The sequence below is a fragment of the Tyto alba genome, unplaced genomic scaffold, assembly GCF_018691265.1.
Source record: "Tyto alba isolate M040663 unplaced genomic scaffold, T.alba_DEE_v4.0 Super-Scaffold_41, whole genome shotgun sequence".
Taxonomy (NCBI): domain Eukaryota; kingdom Metazoa; phylum Chordata; class Aves; order Strigiformes; family Tytonidae; genus Tyto; species Tyto alba.
The window spans coordinates 20,124,618-20,149,650 of record NW_024881317.1 but is presented as its reverse complement, the minus strand read 5'-3'; the positions used below and the strand labels follow the sequence as shown (position 1 = coordinate 20,149,650).

Here is a 25,033-nt window from a genome sequence, read left to right as displayed (position 1 = left end):
CAGCACTTTAGGAAGCATGAAAAGGCAGTATCACTATGTCGGCTATTTAACATTTGACAAGTAAGTATAACTTCTTAGACATAGGTCATATTGAAAGCAGAGGAATTTAAACAGTCCTAATAAATGTTTTTAAAGATTTTTAAAGGTTAAAATACTAAGGGGAGGTACTCCGTCTAATGATAATCGCAGACAGTACAGTAAGAACTGCTGTCATAAAGGACAAACTGCATCCCTTGCAGTCGATAGGACAAACTTCAAAGGACTTTGCAGGTTGCCAAAAAGCTGGGGTGCTACACTTAACCTGCGTGAACAATGTAATTGTGAGCATTTTTTTTTTAAATGCACAGGTGTTTGCCATAGTTTTAAGCACACAGTATTTCATAGCATGAGCAGTTTTAAATCTGGATGCAGATGAAATATAATCCCATAATAAAGGTAAGAACGTCATGATCTGTGATACAGGAAACCACGGGCCTCACGTGGACTGCTTTTTGTTCAGCCCTTAACCTAAAGAGCAAGAAATTTAAAACTGAGCATCTGTCTTAAGTTCTGGATGCAGAAAAAAATAATATGCATATTGTTTGGCCTTTAACATTCCATACCATCTGCTACCCTTAAACCAGCAAACAGCAGTACACAGATTTACAGGTACAAAAACTGAGTGGAAACAACTGCAGAAAATCTTCTTCCATAATAATCTTCAGCACAATCAGCATCAGATTTCGCATAGTTTATTTACAAAATGGTCTGATAAAACATCCCCCCCCGTACTTACAGCTCTCTGCCACAATACACGTTGATTTTAGCAATGTTTAATAGCACCATTAGAATATTATTTAAAATCAGGAAGGATCTTGTTGCAGTTACAATGATTCACAATCTTTTACATCCATGGACGAAGTAACTTTGAGCACACTAGGACTGTTTGCAGTTCCACAGTACAGATTCCTGGGTTCACACAAGGCATTTTCAGAATTACCAGTTATGCAAGGTACCCATAGAGTCAGTAGCTACTATAAGAATCTTCGAGCCACAAAGTTTAGACTTCCACCATATTTGTATAAAGTTATCTCCATATTGTTTTCAAACAAGGCAATCGTGCTGAATACTTTTCCAGTGCTTGTCTTCAAAACAAAAGCAAAAAAAAAAAAAAAAGAAGAGAGAGACCAATTAAGAGTTTTGTTTTCACTTCCCCTGCCTTATTCTCAGTTAATGTTCCAACCTCAAGTTTTGTTGAGCGCAAGCAAATTCAACCTGCCTATCTGCCACTGCAGATCCGAGACACTGCTGGGAACAGACTGAAGGCTTCATTTTTCGGCACAGTTCAGATGTAGCTGGGAACATGCTGCATACCTACTGATAACAACCAGCGAGCCGCTTCCGTAAGATGCCACAAAGCGTGTTGTCATGGGCATACAGTTCCTTTACACAGAATGGAAACCTGGAGCCTCTCTAAGTCACACCCTTGTCTTTAAAAGAGCCTGAAGAGACAAGACTCAATTCTACCCTAATACAGCACCCACGACAGGGGAAACTATGCCCAAAAGAACAATCAAGAATTTCAGATCGCATAGTAAGTTGCATAAAAATAACATGCGTATATGTACTTTGGGAAACTTCAATAGCCATGACAGACTTCAGGCAAGACTATAAGCTTACTTCTCAAGACTCTAAAGATAATCAAGTTGTTTTTTTTTTTTTTTTCCTGCTTCCAATCATCAGGATTAGCTTTTCTTTCTGTGCTTTCAATCGTCAGCACATTCAACAGCGAAAATTTTTAAAAATTGTAAAGATACCTTAATATCCAAAGTCATCCCAGGCGACAGCTCTGCAGGGAACAGTATAGAAAATTGCTCCCTGCCAGTGAGACCCAAAGTACTTGGATTTTCCCCAGGAAGAAACTGAAGTGGAGCTATGCCAATTCCAATCAACTGACTTTTATGAACCTTCTCATAGCTTTCAGCTAGGACAGCTTTAACACCCTGCAAAAACACAAGTGATTTTGTATTTCAGTACAGTAGTCGGAGTAAAATGTAAAAATTCAGCTTCAAATACATACGTCCAAAATTTTGCAATTCCAACTGAAGAGTAAAGAGAGTACTTCGCAAGAGTCCTGTAAGTAAGTAGGTAACATTTTAGCTTTACAGCTTGACGAAAGCAAACAAGCCAGAGTGGGCCCACACAGTATGAAATGTAGTTTTATAACAGACAATGACCACGCTGTAGTTAAGCGGGCAGAAAAATCCCAGACTGAATGCGGTTGCTTCCATTACTCCACATGAATAAATGGCTGAACTCAAAATATATTCTGAATGTTAGTGAAAATTAGTCTCCAATAGCTAGATACCTAACAGCCCACAGAGACCAGAGGTGAGCACTAGACAAATGTCTAATTTATCTCAGAGTCTGGAGTCTAAGATGGTAAATCACATAATTAGGAAATTCAGATTTATCTCAACTAGTGATTCTCTCCTATGAAGATTCTAGCCAAGAAACTATCGAAAAGTCTTTAAAAAAAAAAGTGATATTAAAATAAACATTGAGGACAATTTCTAAACACTCCTGCCCAAAGCTAAACAATGTTTTTAGGCATTTGCAGAAAAAAACAAAAACACAACCCCAAAACCAAACAAACCAGCAGTACCAGTAAAAAAGGCCCTTTTGCAGCCCAGTCTCTTGAGCTACCCAGTCCATACTTCTTTCCTGCAAGAATAATTACGGGGATGCCTTCTTTCTGGTACAACTCCGCTGCTTCAAACACATCGAGCTGTGGAATAACAAAGTGAAATAGTGTGAGTGAGTTCTAAATCCGCACCACAATTTCCGAGTAGCTATGCAAACAAGTGTATTTTTACCGTTTGTCCTGATGGGAAGTGAATTGTTTTAGGAGCAGGTTTTCCTATGAACTTATTCAGAAGCTTGATATTTGCAAAGGTACCTCTTGTCATCACAGCATCATTACCTCTCCGAGCTCCGTAAGAGTTGAATTCACGAGGCGTGAGTCTAGAATAAAACAAGTATTTTAAATGGAATCAGTTATTTTAAAATTAGCTGGTTTGAAATATTGTGATTTTTATAGTAATTATTGCAGCATCACTGAGTTTCCAGTGCAAGATGTAACGAACTATAAATCCAACAAATGTAATTATGAACGTGTAAATCATTGCTAGAGTATTCATGAGGAAAGCTACAATTTCAAATTCATTTCTACAACTTCATTATAAAGTGCTACGAGCAGTATGGTACTTGAAAAATTACAGGGAGACCGTTCTAGGGGACAAGCTTATTTATTAATCCTCTTACCCCTACCAGCATATTTATGAACAAGCATTGTACCAAAACCAGAGCTTTACTTGTAAGTCAAACTACCATCCTGGGATGAAAGGCCCATTAATTCTTTCTTTCTCGTAATACTACCCGTTCAGACTGGATGCAACAGCTAGAAAGAATAGTCCACCCAACAGTCTATCATTTTCTCATGCTCCACTGATACTGTAATAGTAATAGGCCTTTGCAATATATAATGCAACAATATAATTTCCAAAATATTCAGAGGTGTAACACTGAACAGCTCAGCACCACATTGTGTTCTGTGTCTTCTCAAAATTTCAGCAGAGGGGAGAAGCACCCACCAGCTGCTGCAGGACGCTCCCTGCTGCAGAGGCAAGTTAGAGTACCAGTCACATTCATTTATATAACTGGGCTACAATTTTTTCAACTATGTGGGTTTCTGTTGTGTTCTGTGCATCTGTCTGACTGTTCTCGAGGCCAATGACAGTAGCAGTGACTGACCTCACATCAACAGAAGCTCAGTCACCTGATCGTAAATTAGTAAATGATTTTTTCTTTGGCATGCATTTAGCAGCGGACGTTACTGTAACAGCAGCTATGAGAATGAGTTCTTAACAAGTATGTCTAGCTGTTTGTTGTAACCTTAAACAGAGACTGCAAGAAAAGGTGATTACTAGGATTGCAAGACAGGTCATTACTTATAGACGCCAGTAACAGTCACTGTTTTGCTTATCCATGTATAATCTCCACTTTATGCATGCAGGCATTTATAGAGGAAAGCATCAGTGCTGATCAATTATTTGGAACGTGAAACAGTCTTCTGATAATTAGAGCTGTTTAATATGAAAAGTCTTTACCCTTTGTTGGTCAGATACTTAGCAGCAGCACTACTCCTTGCAATGCTTCCAGCAGGGGATATGTGATCTGTAGTTACAGAATCTCCCAAATAGAGCAAGACATGGGCGTTTTCGATTGGTTGTGGTGAAACTGGTTCTTTGGCCTAAAAAATAAGGGGGCCAGGGAGGGAACAACAACAACAAAAAAAATAAGAAACACCTTTTTCTTCAAAGTCCTTCAGAAACATAAACTATGTCTGCAATATATGAAGGCACACTGATGTACAGGCTCCACTCATTCCAGAGATACAAAGAATATTTAAAAGACTGAGAAATATTAGTGATAATCAAATTTGTTACTTAAACCTTAAAGCTTTACTGAAATAGCTAGTCCTTTACCTGAATCTAATGTATACTATCAGATGCATAGATCCATATACTTACAAGTTTATCAAAAAAGGAAGGACATCTAATATAAGTAGATTTTAAGTCCCAAGGAAATAAAGTTGACTCGGGTGCTTCCAGTAAATTCCATCGTTTATTTCCTTTCTACAAGGAAGTAAGGAAAGAAGAACAGAGAAACTGGCAATCTGTTTACGTTCTGAAACCAAAGACTGGTGATTTTTAGAAATCTGTATTATATATTACAAGTTACCTCACTGGATCTTACTTAAGAATCACTACTTAATATAAGTATCCATCTCAATTAAGTCCTGCTTTACAGTAATGGAAATAACTTACAAACCAATCATATTCAGCTGGAAAATATTACAAAGCTACTATGAAATTCAACCTTTAAGTTAGGTAGAACAACAACAACAAAAATTCATTCTTACCTCCATTTTTTCTTTCAATTCCTTAAACATGGATGATATCACACACTCTTCCTCCACTGTGTGAAGTTCTCTTCGGGTGGGCCAAATATCTCGTAAATAAATACTTTTACCATTAAAGCCAGTGCCTAAGTAAGATTTTAAACAGAATAGTAATTTTGAAGAATAAAATATTGAACTTTATATTTATATTACAATATAAATATGTAAATATTCAGGTCTTCAGAGGTGACACCAGATGTGCAGAGTATTCCAACACTTAAGTGGATGCTTTGCTTTAGCTATGAGCAACACCAAATATGACTGTGCTTCCTCTTCCAATATACTGGTTTTGCATGCTGAAATGCATGTGAAGAAACTCTTCTATGTATGCATTAGATGCAGAAATCAAAGATGTATGGAAATACTTACCCAAAGGCTCAGTCTCAAAGTCTATTCTAACAGTGCCTGCAATAGCATAAGCAACTACTAGCGGTGGAGAAGCAAGGTAGTTGGCACGGACACAGTCACACAGACGTCCTTCAAAGTTCTTTGTTCCAGACAATACTCCACAGGCAATTATATCACCCTGAAAGGCAGACCCATATATATTTTTCTAGGACGCTGTGGTACTTCAACTGCTCGTGCTATTTTTTGTTAACTAAGTCAGATGTGCTTTTAGCACTCCACTTCAAATATTTATTCTAACACTTCAATTTAAAGGCCTTTTGTGCTCTCCCACTACCCTTCCTCCACCTCCTCCTTCTCACTCTTGACCCTCTGATGTGTTCTCCTCTCCTGCCTTTTATTTCTCATATTTTATTTCCACTCCACAGGAGAAAAATACTGCATCTGTTTAGACACTGCTGGTTAAAGTAACTCAAGCACACAGCTCTTCAAAACCATTGTCTTCATTTACCATACAAATCTACATATTGCATCCTCCGCAAGATTAGATCCTAGGTATTTATGTTGTAATTTCTATCTGTACGCTACAAATACTATTACGTTTATTTTACATAGCAATGAGTTACCATGCTCTCCCTCTGACATGCAAGTGTGCAAAAATATCATGAGAAGTCTAAACCAAGAATACTGCATATTTTGCACGGATTACTGTATTTCTTGATCACTGAACTAGGTGAGAAACTAGGTGAGAACTGTACTTCTGCATTCAATGAGCTGTTGAATGCAGAAAATCAAGAGCTTTACCTGTTTTATTGCATTCCTGATGGCTTCTGGCAAGGGGGCAGTGTTTCCAACACAGGTTGAACACCCATAACCGACAACCTCAAACCTATGTTGAAAAAACCCAATTAAGTAAGAAGGTTAAATGTTTACAAGTGATTTATTGGCAAAACAGCTTTTCCTTTTATTAGCAATCACTAGACACATTTTTTTTTCCTTTGTCAATTATGCTTTTTTGGAAGTGAACAGCAGACACTACATCTTGCTGATGCAAGCAGGAAGATACAAGGTAACATTTTTGTACTGATTGAGTTAAGTCAGATAAAATACCTCAAGATGCTGTTAGTTCTGTAAACAATGGCAAACCAAAGACAGTAGCATTCCTCACAGAGCACAGCTGGGCACTGCTGCAGAATTATGAACATAATCGAATTGCTACTGTTACAGAGCAACCAAAAACACGCTAAGCAACCCATGACAGCAGCAATGTTAACAAAAGACTAATACAGACTGTCCTGATAAATGCACATGCAGCTTCCACTTAAAATATACAAACAAGTGCACCCTGCCCTGTAAGACACTTACAATTAAGCAGATCACTACTGAAAAAACAGAGCTCAAGTGAGGTAGAGATCTACACTTAGTAAATTGTAAGGTGAGCATAAAATGGAATAAAACAACTTTAAGTCAGCAAGTAGTCAAAATGACAGTCTAGTAAATTAAGAATTTGCCAACCCAAAATGACCAGCAGCCATATTTATCAACCTGTTTAAAACCCCTGCATACTATTGTCCTAAAATGACAAATGAAGTAGGAGTCACAACTTACCCAAGCTTACTGAGGTATGGTAATACTCCACTTGCACTGAGGTAATGTGTAACCATTCCACTGCCAGGTGATAAACTTGTTCTAATGTACGGCTTAACCACTAGGCCAGCTTCAACAGCTTTTTTGGCCAAGAGTCCTACCAAAAAAAAAAGAAAATGAAAGAGAGACAGCTTATGTTTTGTGTATTCCTTAAAAGAACATCTGTATGATGCTACCTTAAATTAAGTATTAAAAAAAAAAAAAACACAACAGAGTATGAGTAGACTTTCAGTTCATTGTTATTAAAGCAACTACTTGCCTGACTAAACCTTCTTAAATCTTAACAATAACATTCACGTTTTTGTTCCCATTCCTATAACGTAGATGCCCATTTTATTCTCTGTAAGAAAAATCTCGTTCTCATGTTCTAGCTGACAGTGCAGATCCCTTTATTCTTCTTCCAATACAGGCCGCAGCCTCAGAGGGAAGCTTGCCTTGGCCACAGGGGACCTCAAAGGAAGAAATCAAGATCTGACAGAGGATGAGCTGTTCTGAGAAGGTTGTATGCAGCTTGTGAAGGTGCGGCACATGCTCCTTCACTAGTGACTAAATCACCAAACAGTTAAGCAATATGAGTTTTCTTTCCACGCTCTGGCTAACTATAGTTCAAGCTACCATCATCCGGGACGGAGTCAAAGCTGAAGCCCACCTCCTGCATCAATCATGTCACTATCTGCAACCTGAAGAGCCCTACAACTGGTCACCTGTTGAAATACTACCACATGCAAGTATTCTGTAATTACTATCATTAATACTGCTTTACAACACTAATTTTGAGATTGTTTTATTGAAAAGTAACTTTCATTACATAGCCTCCTGAACATAAGAAGTTTAAGGCTAAAAGTTTAATTTCAAATCTTTAGGTAAAGTCATTATGAAGAACCTATAAAAGTGAAGGTAAAGGCTGTGTAAACATGGGACACCATTAAGATCAAGTCAGTTGTCACCAGTCACAACATACCTGCAGCAAGCATGACAGATGGATTACAATTATTTGTACAGCTGATTACTGCAGCAATGACAATGCAGCCATGAGAGAGCTTGTATTCGTTTCCTTCATACTGAACAGGTACAGTGTCATTCTGTTTCTCAGCTGCAATCTGAAACCCTTTAACACCAGACTAGATGACAGAAATACATGTTAGGAGTTATTATAGCACAGGAAGTACATCACAGCAAGAGCGAGTGAACCCGCATTTTAAAATAATATTCAGCTGTCCCATTAGGAACATTTAATCAGATTTTAAAAGCAGCTCTCAGTTCATGCCTCTCCATTTCTTCAGAATGGCTTTAAGTTTGCAACAGTTGTGAATAAATGCCAGTCAAACCATGGCTGATCCCACACTCATTTCCTGCTATACATAGAAGAACAGTCCCTTAGGAGTACGTGTTTAACTCTATACAATACTTGTCTCTGAATTAGAAGCATACCCAAGGTTTTAGTTGCAAAAGCATAACCAAAAGCAGACCAGGCCAATTAACATTTCACACCCTGCAGCTCCTCAGTACTCAGCCATCCTTCAGAGGTCCCCTTCAATCTCAACCACTCTCTGATCCATGACTTCTCTCTCCAGCACAACTGATCATTTTGTATTAATCACCTCATTACAAGCCAGAAATGCCAAAACTGACAGAATTTTTACAGCATCTAAGTAGTGTATGTTTCCAATACTGCTGCTGGTCTTCAACTTTAATGATATACACTAAAGATGTGTTCCTGTATTAGCTGCATTCTTAGACCCCTATGCATATTCCTAACCCAAATTTCACCTTCAGAGTAAAAACATTTCCCCTGTGAAGTCAAGTTAAGCAAATAATTTTTGCTTGCAGCTAAATTAAGAACCCAGAACAATGATTAGCTACAAATCTTGGAAGTCCTTCTGCATCTCCTTTAAGATATGAGTTTTCTGTTCTTACAGTAATTCTGTTTTGGAAATTAAATATAGCTGTTTAAAAAACTCTAAAAATGAGAAAATGTTACCCAAGCTTACGCTGTTTATTACTTAACCTTAAGTTTCCACCCCCTAGAAATCTAAATTGGGAAATTAAGGATTTTTGGAAGTCTATGTTCCTGACAAACACACTTATTATTTACCAGCTATTACCCTCAGGGCATTTGGCAAGCAAGAAAAGAGTATCATTGGATAAGCTGTTCATGTAGTGATAAGGAGGGCTCAGCAAGTATGCAAGGAACAAGTAACAAAGTTTATTCACCTAGATTATAGGAAGTACCTTTTGAAAAGCATATCAGTTGTACAAACCTTTTCATTTAAGCAGGCTTGGAAGTCACTTTTCATGTTATTAACAGCCACTCTATCCTGGGACCTCTTGGGGCCACTAACATATGGAATTATAGAACTTAGACTAATTTGCACTACCTTAAAAAAAAAAAAAAAAATAATCAGACTAAATTCAGGCATTATCAATCCCAGCCCAACATTACACTGAATATACTCAAGACATCCAGGACCTCTTTTGTTTAAAACTTGAATATTCTGACACATTAGAAATCTGAGCTTCCATTTTCAACACCACCCACTGTAAAAGCCTATCCATCTTATTCAAAGTGTTTCAGCATTATCCCTAAAATTTTTACCATCCGGAAGACTTACCAGATCACTCAGGAGCAACAGAAATTTGGTATCTGTTGGCTGACATGAACGTTATTGTACTACTTTTTTTCCCCCCACCCCCTCTGTACTTTGCAAACATATTTGGCTTCTTGAAATTGTGAGTTAATAAATGCAACTTCTATTAAAACCATGAAAATTAAAGCAGGAGACAAAATGGTTACATCAGCAGTAGTTATTTATTATGAGAACCAAACGTACAGAAACAAATAATTTCAAGCATACCTGGGAATACTCAGGTTCTCTGGAAGAACTCTCATCATTTCTAAATAACTTCACAGCTTTAAGATATGCTTCCATGACCTCAAGCTTGGCCTTGTCAAAACCTTAGGAAGGTTATTTCAAACATGAGAAAAGTCACATTGAAAAATAAGTAAGTAAAACAAAACACACTATTCTCAGAAATTAAGACTGTTTTAAGCATATCACCTAGAGTATTTTTTTTCCCCAAGGCACATCACTTCCTTACCTCAACCTCCAGGAACTATTCAAGAACAATAAATGAATTAAAACATTGTCTTTTAAAATTAGCTTAACTTCTCTTCTTATATCAAGGAATAAAGTAAGCTATTCCAACTCTAGCAGTTGTAACTATTTCCATTTACATATGTGTCCCTGAAGTTCATAAAGCTTTTTTCTATCCAGATTTACTTCTTTAATACAGATCCTGTGCTTAGTTGATAATAGCCAGCATTACTGGCTACTGTTAGAAAATATTTCATTTGCTCTGCATTGACCAGCCAAGACACATTTGCTATTAAATTAAGAATGTTAAACTCATTATTACAAGTGACAGATTCCAGTTTCAGAAAGGCTTACTAATGTGAATGAGCTTTTTTTGATATCTGTTGCCCTGTGGCTTTCTCTATTTGCAATAGCTTGATAAGGGATTGATATCATTCTAGCTTAGCTTGAAATGTCAGTGAAATAATGCTCTTCAAAAGGAAAAAGAAAAATTTTTGTAAAAAAAAAAAAAAAAAAACAGAAAGTTGTTTTGCAGTTCTACTTATTTCTAGTAATCATTTTAGATTTAGAAGGGAATCTACAGGTGATTAAGGGATTCAGTTCATATTGACAAGACTTACATTCCATACACTTTTCAAAATTGAAGTGAGAATTTTCTTAATACTTTTCTTTTAAAGGTTTACATATGCTTTCAAGAGCAAGGACAGTGGATGTTGAAAAAGAACATGATGTTAGTAAATCAGGTATTAGACAAATGAACCAGTCTGGACACAAACTTAAAGTGCAAGTCAGCTATCCACGTGCCAGCGTGGGTAGAGTGTGCACACAAAAACTACAGCCTCGCTTACATGGGATACACGGAGACAAAACAGGCCACAAGAAAACATCCCTGCCAATAAAACAGTTAAGTAACTCGGACCCAAATGCCACATCTTAGGCATCCCACAGGATTAGCCAACAGTAACTATGTCTGGTGAGATTGTTGTGGTAAGTATTACTCGGATGCATGAGATTCTACAGTATAAAAGTTGTAGCCAAGTACATCCCGTGACACAGCCCGTTACTGTACAGCAGAATTTTATACATTATAGCCATGTGAAAATCCTGCAGAAAACCACTGTTTAAGAACTACAGAGTTTCAAGCAAAAATATATTACCAAGTATCTAAAACACTATTACAATGAACCATCATTTTAATTTCACCCTTACCTGTATGCGTTAAGTGCTTCAATGTCACATTATCAACAGGGAAAAAGCTCAGAATAGCACCATATTCAGGACACATATTTGCTATTGTGGTTCGGTCTGCTACAGACAACTGGGAAACTCCACTCCCAAAAAACTCAACAAATTTTCCAGCAACATCAGCTTGCCTAAGATGCTGTTTAAAATAACACAACATTTGTTATGCGAAGAGGTACAATGCAAGCAATGTTTGTTGCAACAATTCACAACTAACAAGTCATGAACATCTAAAACAAAGAGCTGAAACCTTAAGTGCCAATCCCAAGCCCCATTAACATATTTGCATTCTAAAAATCTACACTGGAAGGTGACATAATAAAACACACCTCTATCTGCAACAGAATTCTTCATACCTCCTAGCTGAGAACAGATCCACGCTTCTTAAGGCATCATGCCAGAAAGAAGAATGTGTTTTCAAAGCTGTCAGTAGCTCTTCAGTGCTTTGATGCTAGCTCCTCGCCTGCTACTACAACAGTGACAGTTTGTCACCTTGTTAAAGCCCTGTCTTCAGAAAATATCTGGAGTTATACCAGCTTACAACCACAGATAGACCTTGTGTCTTGCAGGAGTAATTTTAGAATAAAAAGAGTATCCAGAAGACATTTGAGCTAAAGAAGAAGCCTACATGCAGGTGAAAAATGGAAAACAGGGCTTCTCTCCTCTGCCCCCAACCCTGCACACATACTTTCCATTATTTTTTAGCAGAAGAGGGCCTGTAAATAAACCACTAGGGAGATAAAAGAAAAAAAAAACACTACTTTGGAGGACTATTAAAAATGGTTAGAGGTTATTCATATCTTTCTGCACTTCCATGACTAAAGGTATACTAAAAACACTCCCCGTGTTTATTTAATTTCCCAAACACCACTGGTAGACCTTGCAACAAACTCTGCTTTGTTTCAAAAGGCATCGAACTCTTACCTTTGTAATGCTCAGAACAATATCTATGGATGTAGCAAGTGGGCTGGCTGTGCCTGTCAGTTCACACCCAACCACCTCAGGCAAAGTGAGAGTAACCGGCATCCCCAGCATCACCGCTTCCGTTTCAATCCCCCCAACACCTGGAAGGAGAATATTAAGTTGCTTTTCATCAGTTTCAGTAACTGGCACTAAATATACTTAGGTCTTAAAAGCTAATAAAGCCCTTCCCACAAAGCCTAAAGGCTACAACAAGAGATGGAGAAATCCTGAGTTAAATATTTGTACATGAAAAATAAAGTCGAGCAGGACTACTGCTGGTTAGACTTCACAGTCAACCAGAAAATACTTCATATCTGAAATTAACTTTCCAAGAGAAAACAAAACTTCATACCAATTTTACACTGTAGGTACAAACAGCACTTCTTTGAGTACCAATTGAGTTTTGGCTATTTAAGTTACAAAAAGCAGCTTCTCAATGGAAAGAAATGTTAGTTGAGTTTACTTTTAGACAAAAAAACCCTCTGAAGAATAATTCAAGAACAAGTTTGTTATGCTTGAGAAATATCCAGTCGGAAGGAAATATTTCTCAGTGATGCTTTAGTATGCCTTTCAAAGTGCTATCAAGTTACTCTCAGCATACTTACCCCAGCCCAAGATACCCAAGCCATTTACCATGGTTGTATGAGAATCTGTGCCAACCACGCTATCTGGGTATAGGAAATCTTTAACTTCAAAAACAACTCTTGACAAATATTCCAAGTTAACTTGGTGGGCCATTCCAGTCTCAGGTGGAATTATGGAAATATTCTTGAAAACCTTTGAACTCCACTGTAATTTTTCCAAAATGACAAAAAAAAGAGGTTAAGTTTTTCAAAGGTATATTCAATTCTTAGAACGTAATTAAAAAGACAAAAGTAATATGCAATAAAATAGCATCTGCTATTTAAGTGGGTGGCTTTTGCTCATTTGTCAAACAGATACATGATCCCCTTGGATTCTGTACGTTCTTAATCATCAACAAAATCATTCATTCAATTCCTGCTGAAGGCTGAATCAATAATTCATACCTACCTTTCAAAAGCAGGGCTGCATAAATCTCTTACCTTCCAGTTCACACAACTGAATTGAAGCACAGCTAAGACTAGTATTTAGGAACAGAACCTGAGGACTTTTATTTATAGCAGAATTTAGTTTAGGTTTTATGCTCCTGGAGGAGACTGAAGACGCAATTTAGAGAGGTGTCTTGCTACACGCAAACTCAGAACGCTAGATTTAAGAAAGCCGACATGGAAACCTGTAACAAGATTCAGCCTGGCTGTTTCCGTCTTTAATAATGTAGAAGCTAATTTGCAACTTTCAGAAAGAAACCTCCTAGTCTACCTATATGAAAAGATTTTTAGATCACTGCATTGGATTCCTACACCATCTTAAATTAGAGGAGGAGCAGCCAACGCCAATGCTGCAGATCCTTGCCTAACAACAAAGAAGCTGACCTTCACCACACAAGACTGCCATTAAAAACAAGTTTACCAGCACTGCTGCCTAGTTTGAGAACAGCAGTGTCTCAACACCGACCTCTGTGCAGCAGTTCCAACTTCAGTGAAATCTGAAGAAGCAACATGGATAAATAACGAACCTTTTATCCAGAAACACACTGCGACCTAAGACACTGAGTTCAATAAAAAGCCTAATGCTTCATAAATACCTAATTTGTCCACTGCCTTCACACTGATGAAAACCAAATCACTGTAAACTATTTCAAGTTAGAATTCTAAAAAATTATCTCCCCTTTAAGTGACACCTAGATTTAGAACTTCCCTTGCCTAACAATTTTTAGATTCAAAGTCACAAACCATGTTATTAGCCAATTTTCAGTTCCCATATTAAATTCAGATTTGAGAGACTGACATTTCCAAATGATGGCATGTAATTGATCATCTGAACTTGAACACTGGTAGACAAATGGAACAAGCTCTTCAAACAACCAAAACACAACATAAACCCCACACATACACAGACATACCTTAAAAAACTGAAGTCTCTCTCTGTTTCTGCCAAATTCCATCTCTTGATTTTTCAATACTGTCTCAGGCCTAAGAAAATAAAATTTACAAGCATTATCATAATTTATTTCTAACTACAGAAAAACAAGTTGTTATTTTTGCTTGTTTGATGAAAGACTCATTTAAGCCTGCAGCACAATTTGAAATGGTTTATTAGAACAAAGACAATACCTTCCTTGCAGCAAGCTTTCTGTAAACAGTGAAATAAAACCCAATTCATCTGTGCCATGCTTGAAAACATGTTTATTGTAGGTAGCTTGCCTAAAGCATTTGATCTCAAACATACTCATTTTTAAAAGATCTCTTCCAAGCACATGCAATACACAGAGACTTTTTTTTTATTCAATCAGTAGTTTTACAGGTTGCACACCTCAAAACTCAATACAGTAAAAAACAAAAATGTTCACTAGTTCACGTAAGAACACTGTCTGCGTTCAATAGCAGCACTTTAGCAACCCAGTAGAGCATCAGGACAATTGTAACTATCCTCAATTTCTGTATTTTTTGCCTCTGAGCCACAACTTTTTCTTTACAAGTACACATCAGTACAGTCTCATAAAATGAGCCATCTTTTTGTAGTAAGTGTTATTTATTAGGATACTCATTATAAAGGAGTAATCCACAATTTAATAAGAGGAATAACTTCTGCTTTGGGAAGGTAGACAAGGAAGGGCACATACTTCCTCTGTACTAGGAAGGAACGAAGTCCTCCCTTTTCTAGAGGTATACTTTACATCACAAGCCTTTCTCTTTCCTCTCTGCAGGGTCAGAAGGTTAGTGGCTATAGCACTTTGCAAAGCCCCAGGGGATAGTCATCATCCACACTGCAGCTTAATAAATACCACTGCTGTTTTGCTGCCAGAAACATCAATATTGCTGAAAACAACTAATTCTGTGTTCCCACACCTGTACTGAGCAGGAATATTTGCATATCTATAAAATTACCAAGACAATCAGCATCCTATCACTGTGGGTTACAGATTTGGTCAGCTTTTAAATTCTACACCTGTCTGGCATAGAAAGATAAGGATCTGAACAGTCTAACAGACAAAAGAGGTGGCAGCTGAAAGAGGAGGATGATTACATGTAGCTGTCATAGATGGAATGGTACGCAATGATCTGTTAATAGTATTGAAAATCTGGGAGAGGCAGATAGATGAAGTTCCCATGGGCCATTACATACAGGCAGGATATCCACTGAATTTCAACTCAGTGACAGATGGGACTGTGATTCCACAGAAGCTGGGGGCTGATGTATAGGCTAGTTCTTCATTCTTCAAGAGCAAGAGAGTTTTGAAAATTTCTCAGAGAAAAAACGAAATTTACTTTTAAAAACAAATCAGTGATTCATTGATTTATTCATTGAAGTTTACTTTGTAACACACAGAGGATTACTCTCATGCTTTGTTCTCCTTGTAAAGAAACAAGGGAAGTCTCAAAATAAAAAAAAAAAAAAAAAATCACAGCCATGAGTCACACAGTTGGCCAAACTGCACTGTGTTTAATAACACCGTTCTTGTAAAAAAATAAAAATTTGTTTTAGACCAGTTCAAATCTGCTACATCAAACCATGTTCTAGATGCTGAAACCTGTCTATGGCACATGTGAAGACAAGTACAGAAGGATGTTTATAGAAAAAAAAAGATCATATTTCTATAAACGGTCACAGGTGGTGCTTAACAATACAGAAGGGTACAAATAATGAAAAGGAAGCTTTCATACTCAGGCACCGGCTGCAGATGGAAAGGACAGAGGATAGGCGTGTTCTCAATCTGTGCAGAAAATTGTCCTGAGTTGCGACCCGAATCTCCGGCGCTACACGGCCCCTTGCAGCCAGTGTGACCCCTGCAAGGCAGCTTCCGAGGCTGTGCCTTCAGCGGAGAAAGCTTTGCCACGGGCTTCTGCGAATCACCACCTCCAGGGTTTGGAGCATTCTGTATTGCACTGTAACATTAAATAAAAGATTAATAATTTAGACATTAGGATTTTTGCCCCTTTTTTTGATTTCTTTAGTTGTTTTTTGCAATTCTTTCAACAGCTTATAAAATATTACCCGGAAAAAAAAAAATAGTTATTTTACTACAACCCTGATGCAAAGTAGAATACCACTGGTAAGTATAGTATGGTAATAAGTGAACAGAACTGGATTGTCTGAAAGATTTAACACCAGATAACTCCTTCAATTTGTTCACAACAGGCCAGAAATCTTTATAAACAACGTTGCAAAACTCAGGGTTTGAACTTCGAAGGGGTGAGCAGACCCTCATCCAAGTGGCAGACTCGCTGAACATGTTTAAGACAGTGCTGCACATGTTCTGTTAAATCCAGAGGAATGATAACAGACAAAGCTTTCTCAAGGGAAGAAATGTCACTTAATTATTTAATTAGGCCTTTTATACAAATTCTCAAAGGCTCAGATAAATTTCATACAATATTGAAATCAGAAAAGTTGTAGGTTTTCTTTAAAAAAAAAAGTAAAGTCCATATCGCATGCCACCCTCTATTTGTACAACATTCAGTCTTCACATGAGAGTGAAGAAAGCTTGTGAAAAATTAATGACTTTTGCATCTCAATATCTACCAAATTATGGATTCATAATTAAATCCACTGCTTTCTTCTGCTTTAATAACACAGAAAGATACTTAAGTTATCGAACTGCAGAATATTGCATGGCCTCAGAAAATACCTTGTCTAAATCCCAACTTCGCCCCGGAGCTCTGATCAGCAGGAGATGGCAGCTATATAAAAGCAGCACAAGCCACCCTGTAGCCAGGGGTTTCTTATCACAGGCCAGCAGCTGCTGAGACCCTGTAAGCTTTCCAGAAGCGAAACCACAGAGGCGGGATTTATCATTACAAAGCAGCACGTGGAAACCTCTTGCCAACACTCTGTCTTTCTGATAAGTTCAGTCTACCCTAATTGCAATCGCATCAGCTGTCCCTCCAGACACAAGAATGGACAGACCAGAGAACTGAAGTAACACATATGCAACAAATCATTTGTAGTGTCTTGCTCTTCACTCTTCTAATATTAACCACACTGAAATCCTCTATGCATTTGGAAGGTCTACAGAAATGACTCATACACCCACGTCCATTTGACCACAGGCTTTTTCCACATAAACCTTCAAAATTCCCGAAGAGCTCGAGCAATTTACACAACTCTGCATGAGTTTGAAAGGCTCCACGATGGAGGGGCAGGAGAGAAGGGGGAATAGAGCTGCATTATTTACTGTTTACTTCAGCAAACACCAAACACAACACAAGTGTTTCTTCTTCTACAGTATTATCTTTCTAGTAAAAGGCAGCCCCAGGCTGTTTTCACCACATTACTGTCTGTCAGAAAAGAAAAACCATGCTGTTATGTTTTCCAGTCCCAATATTTTCCCAGACTCCTAGAAGTACACTTCACTCTCTCTGCAAATACACGCAGTCTTTTTAAATCTGTTGGTTTTTTTTTCCTGGGCCCAGATTTTTACAAACAAAACAAAACAGAAAACCAGTCATAAGCTATGGGCTGAAATGACAGGCTTTCAGTATGTCCAGTAGGATTGCAAGCCGTTTCTCTGGAGCTGTGACAAAGCAGTCATATTAAAAAAAACCACAAAGGTTTTGTTTAACATTAACAGTAAAAACAGGGCAAAGCAAAATTACAAACTCCCTCTGCCTCATTCTCTTTAAGACATGCTATCTTCTAGAAACCATGACAGATCCAATGAGTTCCCCAATCTCTTGCCCAGACTTTGGGTTGTCTGTCAGCTTCATCCATAACCCCTCACATCTCTTTCTCTCCTTCACGAGTGTTATTTTTTCCATTTTTATCCAGGCTTCTTTCAGATACTATCAGATCTAGTTTCAGGGATCCACATACGACAAATGATTTGATGGGATAGTACCAGGACCAGAGTGAATCCATACTTCAGTGTCAGACAAAAATGTACAGATCAAAAAAGTGAGGTACATCACCATTTGCTGAAATCAATCTGCAGAGAATGGTCAACAGTGAGATCAGTTGGGCAGGCAGGGTTGACTTTCACAGGATCCCCTCCAGCATTTCTCACAGCTTCCCTCATGGCAGCGAAATCCACCATTGCTGGAATTCCACTAAGACAGAAAAAACAAACAGTATAATAACATTAAACATTAACTCACTAAAATATACAAGGTTCTTTTTAATTTTAACTGTATTTAAGTCTAGATCTACCTAAACACTATTTCAGATAACAAATCCCTACTATTCCATTGTCTAAAGTTTAAAGACATTGAAACATCTTCAAAAGTTAGAGTTGGCACTCCTTCACAACAACAAACAGCAAAGACAACGATTACATTTCTCTTGTCATCCTACACTTCTGAACAGTGACGGTACTTTACTACAAAACTCATTTTTAGATCCTCATCACCTTTATGATAGAACCTTGCTCTGCAAACAATGCTTCTGTTACACATTTTAACACCTTAGCATGTATCGTTACTCTTCTTACAGAGCCTGCCATTTCTGAAACAAGCAATAGCTTGCTTGACAGAGCTTGCTGAATAGCAACAAGAGTATTTTTGTAAAATACTATTACATAGATAACTGTACCTGAAGTACAAAATTGAGAGGAAAATGTTTATATAACACAGTACTATGCAAATGTTCCTGATTTTGCTTGCTAAGCAGAAGTTACCTCATTTTCATTAATATCACACTTCCTCTTTTTAATTATCTCACTTCTTGACAAATATTTAGTTAGTGAGTCAGCGAAACAGCTTAAACCTAATATTTGCAAATTGCTGAAGGACTGCCCTTTTAGCTATGCCATACTCAAATCACAAAGGAAGTTAATAGCCTAAGAGACTTTTTAAAAATATTGGTATTATTCATGGATTCAATTGGATTACATATACTTGTGGAGTAAGCAATGTTTAATCTTCAGTTATCTCAAGCAAGAATTCTATGTACTTCAACAAACCGCCAGCTAGCTGGCTACAGCCAAAATGTCACCACTTCCACTTGGGTTTTGGCTCTTACCCTGTCAAGCATTCCTTGTAGGCCGACAGCTTCAGCCTCGCCAACCTGCACTAAAACCAGGGCACCCTATGTAACAACTCCTAGCCTTGCATCACGTGTAATTATCATGAGGAATCTGCTGCATAGCAGCAGCAGTGCACAGGTTTCTATTCAGAGGAAGAGATACTTCAGTATCAAAAGGCTAGGTGCTATTTAATTTCAAGCCAAAGAACTGTACATAAAACTCAGTGAGTTTACACAGATTATTTCAGTGGTTTTAGCACACACACACACACTTACGTAAAGTCTTGAAGAACAACTCTGGCAGGACAGAAGGGCACTTCAACATTATTCTGTTTTGTTTTCCAGTCTAAGATGTTCATAGCATCTGTTTCTTTCACTAAGAAGCCATCACAGTTACGGATACTGGATTCAAACAACACTCGTATGGAATAAGGCAGGGTATCTGGAGTAAAGCAAAGCAACTGACTTCAGTGCAACAGCTCCAGCATGTGTGCTTTTTTAAAATATGACAGTTTAACATTTCTAAATAATTTCACTTTGCTAGGGACTGGAAGGTTGAGAGCTACAGAAGCCTGTTTTTCCAGTCGCCTTTGGGATTGATCTTTGTTGTACAGTATAGAACAGTGAGGCACATAACGTAGACACTGCAGAAGATGAGTTATCACATGGGATTTGAATGGAAGATACCAGTGGTTTGACCACACTCTGTTAAGACAGTGACATTTAAGAAGGTATGCGATGCTGGCAGGAGAGAGATGCAAGCAATCTAGAGCTGGGATTACTGATCAAAGCGGGTGAAAAGAAACAGCAGTTAGAATATTCAAAAATATTTTAACTGTAAATTTCACTATTTCATTACTTGAGACATCAAGCCAAAAGCATCCAGTGGCAGAGTACTTTTTTTTTTTTAATGAACAGTGATATGAAAGCCAGAAACTATTCTGCCATGTGCCCTAAAATTAAATAGATTTCATAAAATATACAGAAGAATGATATTTTATATAGTGAAACTTTAGTTAGTTTGTTACTGATCTGGATTATGTATTGACTGGAAGCAGCTTTGTGGCACAAGAAAAAATCTAGGGAACTGGAAATGAGAATGAAAGTAGCAGGAGGAAAAAAGCAACAGATGTCACTATTCACTGCAAACAAACAAAAAAAAAGATCAAGATTAATTCACATTTCTGCCCAAATCCCATTATTTTCAGCGCATTTCAAACAGGCAAATGGCTTTAAGTACCGTGAGAAATATATAAAAAGTTAGCTGGAAGAAAAGGGTGAAACAATTAATTAAGTTTAGTCTTTAACAAAAAAATCAGATTTGTCAGTCTCAACCTAATCCACTAGTTTGTCCACCAACTATTAATACAGGATTTGCTGACTTGATTTTCATTGCGTGTGTGTGTCAGATATTATCCACTGCTGCCTAATTAGACAAGTCATTCAAAACAATATGTCATGAAAAACATGCCTAATCAGCTGTAGTGCTAGCACTCACTTCACTTAAAAGCCAAGTTATGAGAAGAAAATTGTTTTGCCTTTTCTTGGATGAAAAGTAATATGCAGTGCATGCTCCCAGTGAAATCGAACCGCCCGATGGGCTGCTGAGCAGCCATCAGCTGGGGAGAAGTGACCCATCTCCATTAGGCACTAGCAAGCTCACGTCTGCAATTTTGTGTGTAGTTTGGGGCCTCCCAGGATACAGGAGATCTCAAGAAACGAAATCACATCCAGCAATGGGCCTTCTAGGATGGCTGTGGGGCTGCTGTACCTGACTCACAGGATCAGTTGGGAGACCTGGGTTTGCTCACCCCCAGAGCAAAAAGCCAAGTGAGTGAACTGTAGTCATCCACAATGTAACAGGCACTGAAGAGCAGGTGAGGTCTGACTTCTGAGAAGTGCACAGTGAAAGGACAGAAAGATACGGTGCAGGAAAGGACACTGTGTCTGGATACGAGGAACAAAAAGTTCACAGAGAGGGTGGGTAAGCACAGGATCAGCGAGGTGGTGGAATCTCCGTCCTCACAGATTTGCAGAGCTCAGTCGAGAAGGGCTCCCTTAGCTCTAGTCCCAGCAAGAGGCTGGACGAGATCTCCAGATGCTCCTCCTCTGCCCTAAATCACCCTGAGCTCTTTCTAGCTTTGCTTTTCCCCATAACTGAATACTATTTTAAACACCACAAAATCAGATTCAACCCAGCTAATTGGCAAATAAATCAAATAACATCTACATTAGTAATGTGATTAATTTAAACAGGCACTTATTGTCAGATTATAGTCAGAAGCCCCGAGGCAGAGGGCAAACAGGTAAAACCCAAAATTAATGTTCTAGCAACAAATGCAATGAGCAATTCCAGATGCTGGATTTGCTATTACTGCTGTCCCACACTGTGTCTAAATTTTATTAAATATCTTGCTAATATGTAGTTAATGTGAGGCTTCTAGCTTCTGCACAGAAGTTTCTACCTAGTCTACTCAGACTTCTTCTCCAAATATCTTCAAGATTATCTGCCACTGCTCCAACCTTTATGGCACACCTTAGCAAAAAGGAATATCTTCTGTTTATTTTTCCATTTCTGCCACGAGGCTTTTCAAAGAATTACTGTAGAATTGACTGATTTTGTTACCACCACACTACTGCTTCTTCCTGGACCAGGCCACAAACAGAAGTGTTCTAGCTCCTTATATGCTTATCTGAGATATTAACTTAGTTATTACAAGTAGTAGAAATTTGCAAGAGCACATTACTGTTGCACAAAAGTTTCAGCAGCCATTGTGCACTAGCTTCCCACTCCTCTTCAAACAGGGAAGTAATTACTGCTGTCAAATATGGGTTTAAAGTGAAATATCCACCAATATTTTTTTTAGTTAAGAAACACATCATGAACTCTGCGATTACAGAAGAGTAATTCAGACATTGCAAAACTGAACAAAAAAAATACAAATACCTTTAATATATGCCTCAAGTAAGTGTTTTAGGAGTTTAACGTGAAAGCAAAGGAAAGAGAATAATGACAGTATGTTTTGATTATCTGCAAGAGTAAGGCCTATTCCAGCTGACACTGATCTATAACACCACTCTCCATCTGTACATATTCTCCTCCCTCATCACATGTGCACATACTTATTGTTTTTCAAAAGGCACTCCGACACAGAGACCTAATAAAAGTCTTTTTGGCACATACCACTTAGTGTTATATTACATACTAATGACCTGTTGAAATTAAACAATTGTATGAACACCACAAAGCCTCATCGTCCTGCAGCAGTTGCAGTAGAAGCTTTGTTCCAATAAACACACAGTTACCCACTACCTGAAGTTGCTAGTAATGTGATACTAGAACACCAAGAAGCAGTACAAAACTATAGTAAAAGCTATACTTCTTTTTGAAGTACTACGCAGGAGTACTCTGTCACTTCATTTTTTCCAAAAGACAAATTACTCTGGAGTATCGCTGAAACCTCCAGCAACACCCATACTTTCTCCCTAATGAAAACAAGCCACATGAAGTATTACCCCCCCATCAACTTCATAAAGTAATAACAAATTGGAAAACTGTAAGCTTTCAAATACACCTGTTAAGAATTGAAATGTATATGACTGCACCTCCTAACATTTTACAGCAGTAAGTGGTGCACCTTTACTGCTGGTACCATCCTAATTGCAAACAACTAAAAAGTATCATTACCATACTTGGCGCCTCCAAGCTTTGAGACGTTGTAGAACTTCTTTTGTGGATAGTTTCCTAATGCTTCAATTACCGGCTGGTAAGGGCTTCCTGCGGGGATATAAATAAAAACAAAGTTACAGCCATAAAAGAAGAGGTTTGAGCACTGATAAAGGGCTAGTAAGAACAGCTTTTTAGTTCGGATTTTACTGAAAAAAAAACGTTCCTCTAGGACTGTAAGTAAATCATAATACAGAAAGGTTTATACATGGGTTGAGATGATGTAGATAAGTGACTCAGGTCAATTTTAGAAGTATCTGTAATATCAGGTATATACAGGTCATGCAAGTATTCAGCACAGTCACACACCTGAACACGTTTGACCTTCATTGTCTCAGTTTACCATCTACAAAACAGGATAGATGCACCTCACCAGCTCAGATAAGAGATACAGGTTTTAAAATAACAGAACACATAATGCATTAAGTGCCAGGCTAATGACAAGCAAACAAGAGACAAAAATAAACCTCATAACAGCTATTAACTGGAGAAGTAATGGTTCACAAAAAGAACGTTTTAATTCAATTACTAGCAAACTAAAGGGACAGTGCTAATTATATACTCCCTGAGGTCTACAGAGCTTTATACAGAAAAAGTTTATGGAAATAAAATCTAGATTACAATCAGTGGGGAAAATGGTGTTAGATCCGACATCACTGAGCTGCTCCTGGGAGCACAAATACCAAACGCTGGATCTGCAGCAGAACACTTACCCTTTGTTTGCCGATTGTTTTGATCTTTATACGCTACAGTTACACTTTCATCGCAAAGCAAATACGACATCATCAACAGCTAAGCAAAACTGCGCCACTTCACCATCCAAACAATTACCGTGACCCCCTCCCCCCCTCCAACTGAAGCCGAGACCGTTTAGGCCGTGGCCCCGAGAGCAGGCACCCCCACAGGCGCGACATCCCCCGCTCGCCGCAGCGCCGGGAGGAACCCAACAGGGACTAAAATGGTCGTCGGGAATAACGGGAGGCCCGGCGGGACGGGCTCCCTGACGCGGGCAGGCGCCGCCGAGAACAAAGCGGCTCCCGCGGCGGGGGCAGCGGCCGCCGGGGGCGGTAACGGGCCGGGGCGGGGGGCAGCGGGTGCCCCGGAGGGGCGGCGGGGCCGCCCGCTCCCGCCGGGGCAGCGCTCCGGCACCAAGGGGCCGCGCAACGGCGGCGGGAGGGAGAGGACGGGGCGGCGGGAGGCGCGAAATGCCCCGCGCCGCCTCAGGCCGCGCTTGGGCCCGGCCGGCCCCGCTCCGCCGCCGGCCGCCGCGGAGGGGCCGAGGCGATGGGCCGGGCCGCGGGGGGTCCCGCCGGGCCGGGGGCGGGACGGCCCCCGGGTCTGCGGCGGGTCCGCTCCTACTGACCTGGCCTGACAGGGTCCATCGCTGGCGACCATATTAGCTCTGCGATGAGGGGAGCGGGGGGCCGGGGGGAGCTGGCCCGGGCGAGGCGGCCCCAGATCTCGCGAGACTGAGCCCAGCCTCCGCGGTGAGGGGTGTGGGGGTAAATATCGCGAGAGTTAGGCCGCCCCGCCTGGGTCTCCAACCGTAGCGCGGCGGGGGAGAGGGTGCGAGATCGCGCGAGGCTTCGCGAGGAGGGCGGAAGTGGGGAACCGACTGCCCTCGCGATACTTGAGGGGCTGGGGGCGGGGGCAGTGCTGCCCCCCTCCAACTCCGCCTCGGGGGGCGGTGCTCGGAGGCGGGGCCGCCCGCCGGCACCGCCTATTGCCGCCGCCACGACCACGCGCGGCCCCCACGTGGAGTAGCGCGGCGGGTGCCCGTGGGCCGCGGCCCGTCCGTGGGCGCTGCGGCCGGGGGGTTCTACAGCGGCCGGCAGCGAGGGGCCGCCCCGGCCCCGGCCGAGGGGCTCCTCAGGGGCGCTTGGGGCGTGCGAGGGATCGAAGTACCAGGAGCAACGTCACCCTGCTCGGTTGCGCTGCGCGGCAGTTCGTGTTCCCGCTGAGGTGGCACGG

At 39.7% G+C, this 25,033-nt stretch overlaps 1 protein-coding gene across 1 annotated transcript; it reads right to left on the bottom strand.

The window, feature by feature from the left end:
- Window positions 1-715: 715 nt before the first annotated feature.
- IREB2 (iron responsive element binding protein 2) lies at window positions 716-24,559 on the bottom strand. The gene is made up of 22 exons (XM_032990244.2): window positions 24,426-24,559; window positions 23,024-23,113; window positions 19,612-19,777; window positions 18,285-18,422; window positions 16,041-16,262; window positions 14,279-14,348; window positions 12,900-13,083; window positions 12,256-12,395; window positions 11,299-11,470; window positions 9,850-9,950; window positions 9,256-9,372; window positions 7,956-8,115; window positions 6,956-7,091; window positions 6,152-6,236; window positions 5,372-5,528; window positions 4,964-5,088; window positions 4,572-4,676; window positions 4,149-4,291; window positions 2,856-3,003; window positions 2,645-2,767; window positions 1,797-1,982; window positions 716-1,124 (listed from the first exon to the last, which is right to left on the bottom strand). Exons 1-22 carry the CDS (start codon window positions 24,442-24,444, stop codon window positions 1,014-1,016), a joined length of 2,898 nt encoding a protein of 965 aa, XP_032846135.2. The 5' UTR covers window positions 24,445-24,559; the 3' UTR covers window positions 716-1,013.
- Between the last annotated feature and the right edge of the window lie 474 nt (window positions 24,560-25,033).